Source organism: Anopheles coustani, chromosome 2 (assembly GCF_943734705.1).
Source record: "Anopheles coustani chromosome 2, idAnoCousDA_361_x.2, whole genome shotgun sequence".
Lineage (NCBI taxonomy): Eukaryota > Metazoa > Arthropoda > Insecta > Diptera > Culicidae > Anopheles > Anopheles coustani.
This window is the reverse complement of record NC_071289.1, coordinates 76906327-76916190: the sequence shown is the minus strand read 5'-3', so window position 1 is coordinate 76916190 and position 9864 is coordinate 76906327. Positions and strand designations below refer to the sequence as shown.

Here is a 9864-nt window from a genome sequence, read left to right as displayed (position 1 = left end):
CACGAGTGATATCGTGAAGATCAAGAACAGATCCGACGGTGTCGACCTGTCTGAAGCGGGGTGATCTTAATCCTCGTTCGGAAAAGTGGTGCGAAAAACGTACTGAGCTCGTGGTAGAATTGTGAAGTGAAGTCCTTTGAAGCTGCAGCGCCGTGGCACGATATTTATATGTGTGTTTGAAACGTGTGGGAAAGTTAGTTAACACTAGTGCAAAATGCCTGCGACATCGTCTATCTACCGCAGGAAGTCACAGTACTACACCTGCCCCGAGAGTACTCTCTATGACAGTTCGGAGGATATCCGAGACGATTGGGACGGTGGTGGTGGTGGTGGTGGTGAAGATGGAAGCGTAGGAGAAGGTGACCGGGAGGAGGAAGAGAAGCGAGCGAGTTCTGATATCGCCGAAGGAGCAACAGTTGCCCGCATGGAGTTGCCATCCGTCACGAGTTCCCTTCAGCCATCGCTAGCGACGGTGACTTCCGACTTCCTGCGCGACTACACCACCGTGTTGGCCGGGAAGGCGGACTATCTGAAGGACGTACTCGAGCGGTACGACCCCACCGACACCTCGGGCAGGTCCCGGAGTGTCCGGAGTCACACGGGCCAATCCGGGTACCTCTCGCTGGAGTTGGCCTCACTCGCGACCGGTTTGGTCGAGCATATCGTCGCTCGGCGGGCGGAAGTGCTACAGAGGCGCGGCGAACACCAGGCCACCGACGGGCTCTGCTGTCCCATCTGCACCGGAGTTCTGCGCTATCCAGTGACGGCCACCTGCGGCCACACGTTCTGCCGCCAGTGTTGCTTCGGCCACAGCAAGTGCACGGTCTGCGGGCAACGGTTTCCCTCGGTGACGGCCACGCTAAGCTCGGCGGCCCAGGAGCAGCCGGGCCCGTTCCCGAGCACTTCCTCGTCCTCGTCGGCCACGGTTACGTCCGTGGCATCCTTGGCTGCGAGCGGTTCCGAGCTCGTCCAGCGATCATCGTCCGGTGGTCCGGGGTTCGAGCAGGACATCCTCATCCGGCGGCTCGTCGAACGCTGGTGGGGCCCGGAGTTGAAAGCCGCCGACCTGCAGGAGGAAGCCCAGCGTCACCTGGAGGCCAACTCGTACGACGAAGCTCTTCGGTGCTGCAATCAAAGTCTAGAGCACGGTAAGCACCCCACGCTGAACTACTTTTAATTACCATTTTAATGGAATTGAACCTTCTCACTTGCCTTGGTACACGAAAATCCAATACTCCTCGCCATGGTCATTACTGGTTTTGGCATTTTCCCCAAAGCAAATGTCACGTAGAACCAACGTTAAACAGCCCGGTTCGGCTTTCCCGTTGGGAAATCGCTTCGAACAAATATTCTTTTTAACCCCCAGTCCGAACTTCCATTTTGGCGACAAAAGGATACGGGACAGCTCGTTTGGAAAGCTGATTCGAAATTAGTTCGAAACTAGTTCGGTCACGAGCGAACCGGGAAAATTCCCTTGTAAATGGCACCCAGGGGAATAATCGTCTTTCGGTTGGAGGGGGAATATCATCAATCATGGAACCGGCAAAGGTCGTTAAAGACGAGTGGCATAAATGTTTGTGAAAAGAATGTTCAAATTCTTAATCACAATTTTCAAAAACCAATTTCAACGGAAACTCCCAATGTAGCGATGGTGAATATAAACCAACTTACAAGATTGATGAAAACATACCTTCAACGCGCAACACTTGACTGCGGAGGGCCACACAAAAAAATTCGCTTTACCTCGGAAAAGAACATGAAAGGAGCTGTCTACCGATTCAGTCTGCAGAGAAGGTAACTTTTCCTTCGTTCTAAAATATATGCAGCACTTACAAGGGACCCCACACCAACACACGGACACGTACCGGAACGCACGAACATCCGCCGGGGGGCCAACGAAAAGGTTCATTCTCGTACCAGTGCATCAGTCAAGCGATGGGAAAAGTTGGACTTGTCTTGCCCGCCGGAGACGCGTTCTGTGAGAATTTCCCTTTTGGCAAACATTTCCCTTTGAACATCTCGCACGATCGTACGATCTCGCCCCCCTTTTCCGGTGGATGGATAATTTATAGCACCGGCACAAAGCCGGCCAGATTCATAACGCTCCCAAAGAGAATTGGATATTTCACTGTGCGGAGTTTGGTTTGGGAAACAAGAACTGAACGAACGAGGGAATTGCTTTCACCTTTGTCTGCCAGCATGTCCAACGGGAGAGTCAAAACCATTGGTTTCATTTGCACAAGTTTTATGTGCCACCCCGAGGGGGATTTATGTGTCGGATATGTATTTTTTCGCGCACTTGTTGTACGGGATTCACAACTGTTCCCTAACTTGGCAGGTTTTTGATAAGCGCGAGCACGTGAACCGTAAACATCGGCTGTGTGTGCAAATTCAAACTCCGGGTTCCTACCTTCCACAGTGTTGCCCTCGGGAAACGGAGTAAATCCCGGTCGAGAAATATCAATTTAACGAGCACACATTTCTTTCATGATGTCGTCGGTTTTATATCCTTTTTCGCTAGCTGGTTTCGTGTTCGCATCGGTAGCCGGCGGGAAATTCGAAAACTAACTTTTCTTCTCCTGAAAAGAACTCGTTCACACCTCGAAGTCGAGGGAAGGTGGCTGGGAACTTGATTGGGATTTGAAAATCAATTTCACGGAAGGAGTTTTCTTTTGCACTTTACGAAGAATACGAGGCAGTACAATAGGTTTTTGTATCTTGCGGGGAAAAAAAGATTTCGATATTCTCTTCATTTTTTTCGTAACTTCACAAATTTTAAACCAAAAACATAAACAACATAAGGTGTCGTAAGTATGCATACAGGATACATTGTCCTCTATTTTAGTGAGTGTTATTAGAAAGAAGCTAATACACGGATCGAGCGTCGACCGTCTAACGAGAGTGATAAAACCCCCATCAAAAAAAAGGACACCCTCTAATCGGATTGTTCCTTGATCGAATGCCCTTAGGGTACGCAAAAAGCTTGGATAACACACCTGAAAACGTGCTACGTAAGTTCCCTTCAGCGCCAAGCCAGAACGAAAGAAAGGACACATAATCTCCCTTTATTCAATCATGCAATCCATCATTCAAGCCATCGAACTTTCTCTTCCGAAGGAAACGGGACTTTGAAAGCAAAGAAACTAAAACTCTCTCGATGAGTGAAATTGATGGTGTATAATGAATTCTTTACGCCCTTTTCAACCAACCACAGATTAACGAGACAAACTTAAACTGTGAACCTCATTATCGTGTCCTATAGTTGGTGTTTTACGAACAGGGTCCATCGATCCGATCCGGCTGCAGTTGGGAATTTCATGAACAGGAAAATCGCTTCATTTTCCGGCCATCACAGTTGTTCCTGCCCGCTACACATAAAACACTTTCCCCAGCGCCATCGAAGCACGTTTGCGGTCGGCACTTGCAAAACCACGATACTAGCAGGTTTATGCTCCGCTTCTTTTTCACTTTCTCAAGAACCGAAAATCCGGGGCCCGAAAAACTTTAATCCCTACCCCGCTGCTGGTGTGCGAGCAGATTCGTTCTCGAAACCCGGGAAAGCCGGCGACCCTCGGCAAACCGAGCACACGCTGCGAAAGGTGCCACGGTTGATAAAGTACGACCTTTCTTTGCTCTAAGCCCGGCACGTTTCGTCCTCACGACTTTGCTGAATTCTTTTCCAAAGTAGATGACTTTCCGGTGGGTGAAAACCAAAAACAAAAAAAAAAAAGGAAAAAATGGAAAGGGTATCGAACAAGATCCCTCTGCAATCCGTGAAAAGTCGGCATTAGTACGACGGATGCAAAGAAGTAAACCTATCGAGCTTTCCTGCCGGTTTTCCGGTGTAAGCTTTAGAGGCACCCATTCCGGCTTGCTTCCGGCTAGACGCGCTCAGCTTGAGTCTGCATCGGCTTTCGATTGTATGGCTTGAAATTGAAGCAGGAAATAATAAGAAAACATTCCAGGAAAATCCCCCCGAGGACCACCGTCGGACCAAAAAAAAAAGGAACACGTTCGTGCTGGGAAAGTTACGACGAAAGTAAAGTACGGAGAATGTAATAATAAACTGTTTAACTTTACGAGCGATTAAGAGTAAAAAGAATGCAATCGGAGAGGAAAACCACTTTCCCGGGCACGGAACGGAGAACGTAACCGTCATGGGAAAATCGTAGCGTTTGTGAATCTATTACAAAATTGAGATACCCTCGGGGAAGGTAGAAGATGTACGGTGCTTTTTCCGTTCTATTTTTCGTGTATTCTTCAGCAGAAGGAAGAACCATTCGATCCAAAAACTGTCGGATGCTGCGGGAAAACACAATTTAATTTTCACTTCAATTGCTTCTTCGCTTCCGGAAAATCCGTGCATGTAAGGGCGTTGTACGAGGACACAAAAATCGGCCCACAGTCTGAGGGTGGGATATAAAACATCCATTTCAGGCTAGCGTATCACTTGAAGAGAGACGATTTTGTAACAAAAAAGGCTTTATCGAGTGGTTTCGTTTTTCGTAGGAGTGTCATGAAAAAAAAGGGACACAAATGAAAACGTTGTCGTTCGAATTTCACTAGTCCCCTGTCCAAAGGGGAAACCAAACCACTCATTTTTCAACCTTCAAGCCTTGGTTTACCATTTCCCAAGCGCTCTTCAACACCGTTCGCTAAATTGAGACGATGTACTACAACCGATTAGCAAGCCGCAAAAACAGCCCAGAAAAAGCTCTTTAAAAGGGCCTTCTCCACCGACGGCTTCTCCCGGTGACCTGTTTACATTGCCTCATCAAACGCAAAGAAGCCATTTCGGAAAATGTTCCCGAGCGCTCTACCAGTCCAAAGAGAACGGTTCGACAGGTGATATAATTATACCCAAGTTCTGGGCTTTCCGTTTTCCTGCTGGAGATGTCGCAAGTGACGCAGTGGACCACACGATGGCTTCCGAGGATTGCACCCGACTCACAGGTCCGTTTTTCTTTCTTCCTAATTTGTTTGTTATGGACAGTGTCTAATTGAAAGGAAGGAAAAGACGTTGATTTATGTAAACACCAAAGGGAGGGATAATAATCCGGATGGTGACAATTTTTATGAAAATTAAACCGTAACCGTCTATAAATAGGTTCATGCGGTGGTTAACTTTGGTATGTTTTTAAAATGAAATGTAAATATTTCCAACATAATAACTTTTTTCCATTTTACCCTACTTTACAATTTCTTTTCAGTTACAAGTTGCAAGTTTGTTATCGCAATAAGATAAAATATTTCTCGTCAGATATTTTTGTAAATTAATTGCAATTTATTGTTGGATCCTCTCATTAACAACATGACTGTTAAAATCAATTACAAATCGAGACAAGTAAACAAACAGATATCCAATAATAAAGCATAAGCAGCAAATAAATCCAAACACTATCGATCCTCGGGTTGTTTGCTTTGAAGAAACACCGTTTTTTTCCCTATCTGCACTTGTGTGCACCCTTTAGAGTTCGGCAGAGATTAGCTAATACCCACTGCCCTAAAGGTGAAAGGGGTCGCAGAACCGGGTGGAGATTGGCACGGAATCATGTAACATTCGAATGCACCGAATGCGACCCAAACGGCCTAATCAGAGGCCAATCGTATCCAATACTCCACCGTAGGGTGTGGGTGGTTACGTCGAGAGCGAGTTCTTACGACCAGGTACCTAACTACCCTCCGAGTGCTGCAACCATCCGCAGCAACGTGCACCGAAAGCTCGTGGCCAATGCGGCGAGTTCGGTTTCGCAAAAGGTCGATCGATTTCGACGATCTAAAGCGAAGGGGGATGAAAGTAAGACAAAAAAAAATATAAGTACAATCTTTGTTACAATTATATTTTCTCCGACATTGAGAATCGCCGAAAGAAAACATGATTCAACGAAAGACTAATAAAAAAAAAATTAGGAACCTCATGTAAGAATGAAGTCGAATAACACACGCTACATAATTGGCGTAAAACTCCCCTCCCTAGCGCTCCATCCCACCGAACCCCACCATGTTGCATTAGGACTTCAACATATTCGCACACCTTTTCGACGAATTACGTTAGCTCACGTGAACCGGGCTCAATAATACGTAACGAAAAGCTGCCCAGTTGTATATGTGTATGTGTGCTTTTGATGCCACCCACAATCCGGTGCAGTGTAGACGATTGGGAAAAAGAAAAGCGGTAGAAAACGAGCATAACGATTGGCGGCGGCTCAACCTCCAACGAGCGTCTGTCTAACCTTTCTCCCTTTCGAAAAAAACGGAGTCGGTGACAAATAAGAAAAAAACCGTTCCATGCGATGCTGACGGTTGCAATCGGGTGGAAAAGTGGTTACATTGCAGTGATACTTCAGTTTTTCAGTGTTGCTTATGGAAAACGCGTGAACGAATTTTTTCGCTCATTTTCATTCCGCGGTATGGCGTTGGATGGAAAAGCGGGTGAAGTGCTGTAACGCGTACGAGTAGTTGAATAAGATCGTAATGAGGTGTTGAAGTGGCACTAGTATTCTCGAAAAAAGGTTAAATGGTTTTATCAACTGTTGAAATTAAAATAAAAACATTGAAGCATTCCACTTCTTTATACAATGTTGCTTCAAACCGTTATTTGCTTAAGATATAAATGTGCTCTGAATGTGTGTACTGTGTCACTTTTATTTTATTCTTCATAACAGAATCCTTCACTAAAGTGTACTTGTAATGTTACTTCGTACGATTCTCTATTCTTTTCCTACGTTGAACAACATTATGTAGCCAGCAAAAATATCCCATAACTCGGGCGACATTTGAATGAACTTCGCTTTTCCATTTTATCATTTCGTTGTGTAATCCTGTACGGCGTGCAGAATGTTTGCCAAATCGCCCGGTGAGCGGTAGGGTTTAACACCCACGTGCTCGTGGCAAAAAAGGCGAACAAACGACGGGAAAACTGTTTTCTCTCCCGCCAGGAATGGTCGTTACATGACAAATCTCGATCGCCCCCCCTCACGCCTGCCCTGAGCTCTGAACTCCAAACAATTGACGCGTAAAGCACGGCGATAAGAAGTTTTGCATACGCAACGCATTTGCATCGGCATAACCTCACGGCGGGAGAGAACAAAGCCCCCCGAACTTCCCCGCCCGTCTCGGTTTCCCCACACCGGTGGTCAGTTAGTTTTTCTTCTTCGAAAACGGGGGCGTGGGGGTCCAAGGTGCGGCGCCAAGTTATGCTTGCCCGTTTGCGATGGATAAATATTACGCCAGCGCACCGTCGACATTGTTTGTGCAATTTGTGCAGTTTTGTGCGAACGTTCGGTTACGCCCTCCCCCCCCCCCCAAAGCAAAAACATAAAACACACATTGGAAAGAGTCGTGTTGTTTTTTTTTTTGCCGAGAAAAAGTTTTCCATCACGAACCCGTGCGAGAACGTTCACGTTGCGTCGAATCTTTGGCTGCTGTTGACGGCGAGGGAAAAGCATACCGGGAAATTTACTCACAGCAAAGTAAGCATTCGTTGGGTTTGAAAGTTTTCCACCAACTTCGGGGCTGGAAATGTCACGCCGTGGTCGTCACTCCGGGGGTGGGTGGGTGTTTGGGGGGGGGGGGGGGGGGGGGGTGGTAAAAATATTTGCAAGTTTATTTTTGGCACATTGTGCGGCCGCCATTACTCCGGTCTTTTCCCCGGGCACGTGTCGTTTCAGTTAAAAGGTCAACCTAAATAATATCGCCCTGACGTCATGGGGGGAAAAGAATTGTTCCTTTTTTCGTAGACCAAAATTGTTCGCACGTGCGCGCTGTTATCTTAAGTACGTGGCGTAACGGTTAACCAAAGTGGAATGCTGTCTGGATCGGTTTCGGTTGTTTCCAGAACTGACGATCGATGGGGAGAAACACCTACGCATTTTGCTTGTCGAAAGCAAATCAAACAGCTACATAAGAAAATACATTTTATTATTAATTTGTTTAATAAAAGAGAGGTTCAGGTTCAAAAATTGTAACAAATCCCTTTTTATAGTAAAAACTACAACAGACTCAATTTTTCATTTACATCAATTAAATCGACGCATCTCGAGGGCTCAGCGTTGAAACAACATAATTTTAACGCATCAAACAGGCTCGTGCTCGCAACAAAGCTTATTTGCGTTACGTTACGGTGCGTTCAGGTTTGCGGTTAACCCTTCTCCCGCCCCATTGTTTGTTTTGGCGGCCAGTTCGACGGCTAGGAAGAGCCCCGAATATAAACAATTCGGTAGCATCCATCGAGCACTCCACCGACGCTGGCGACCCCAATTTAGCCCGCCATTACGCCAAAGGGTAACTCGTCGGTCGTTCCGTGCCCGAAATACACAATGTACTGCTGTCCGAATCGGTGGGTCGCTGCGGGGTCGGAGGTGAGGTGCGATAACACAGATGTGCCACGAGCATAAGGCGACCTGAGGAAAATGCAACCCCCGCCGGGGGAGGGGAGTGGGGATAATCATGGCCCGGCAAACGAGACTGCCGTTCCGTAACGCGATTGCGATCGGCGCGGGCTCGAGCAGTGATCCACATAACACACGCTCGATCCGGTGAGCCATTCTCACCGATGAGATGAAACGGCGTGGTGAGAGATGGCGGTTGCATTCGGCCGCCTGGGGGAGGGGGGACGGAGCAGACTCCTATTTCGAGTCCGAAACGGGCTCAAGGTTAGCAGACATTACCCAACGACCCAACTCTGCCTTGGGTCAACAAGCGGGAGAGAGAGAGTGGGAAAGCGAGAAGTCGAGCTTATGCTCGCCGTTCGATCCGCGATGCGCGGCTCCGCGTCACGATCATTACCTCACGCGGTGCAACGGCGGGTCGAGCGAAAGAGCACGAGCGAACGAGCGAACGAGAAGGTCAATCCGGTGACTCCAGCCGCCTTCTCCAAGCCGCGTTATACAATCGTGGAGAAGAAGGGAAAAAAAAAGTTCAACACAAACTTAAATAAACCAAACGAGACCACAAAGGCAACCGAAGGCGAGCAAAGCCACCGTGCGAGGAGGTCACCTCCCTCCCCGAGAAATCCAAACGACATCCCCCTCGGATCACCGCAAACCGCGAATGCGTTGCACCCACGAAAAACCAGCACGCTTGATCTTGCACAAACCATTCACATATAACGCCAAAGTCCGCGAGAGAGCGGGCGCGCGCGCGCGCCGTTTCATTACGCAGCGTCCCCTCGTTATGACGACAAAATGCGCGAGCTCGTAACACTCACCCCCCTCTCGCGGGGCGGCGGCGACGTGGACACACCCGGCGCTACATTTATCTGGCGTTGGGTTATTCTTTCGGTCGGCATAAGGCGGTTTTTGAAGGTTCGAAACGATGTATTGACGCATTTTTGCACAATTGTTTCGATAGTGTTACAACACGGCTCATGCTTGCTGTAATACGCGTTACGGGCCGTTACATGATTTCGTTTCTTAATCCAAGGATGTGCTTTAGCATAGGTTCATCTTTCGCTTGTGCTAGAGCAGGGGTCGGCAAAGACCGGGCGGCAAACTGATTTTTTGAAGATTCAAATTGTTGAGGTGTTCCTGTTATACGTTGGAAAAAAAAAATCAAAATTTAACGAAAATAAGTAAAAAAATGTTTTAAAAAGTTTAACGATAAAGTTTCAAATATTTTATCATTTACCACTTTTAATGGAAGTTAACAATTTTAAATGTTGACACTTCATTAATAAGGGCACTACTTTGAAAACATTAAAGTATCCGACCCGCACGCTCGGTTTCTTTTCAATGATCTGGAACTTTTTAGGAAATGTATACCGATCCCTGAGGGAATTTTGTTTTTCGAATTCTTGTACTGATAAAATTTGGCTCATCATATGTTTTATCGTCATTCAACCTTATTTACTTATAAATTATAAAT

At 47.0% G+C, this 9864-nt stretch overlaps 1 protein-coding gene across 1 annotated transcript in view; it reads left to right on the top strand.

Annotated features, from left to right (window-relative positions):
- The first annotated feature begins 214 nt into the window (after positions 1-214).
- The window catches only part of LOC131265077 (uncharacterized), a 38030-nt gene continuing 28380 nt past the window's right edge, over positions 215-9864 (top strand). The window contains exon 1 of the mRNA XM_058267339.1: positions 215-1148. Coding sequence (XP_058123322.1) covers positions 215-1148 — 934 coding nt within the window. The remainder of the gene's footprint in view (positions 1149-9864) is intronic.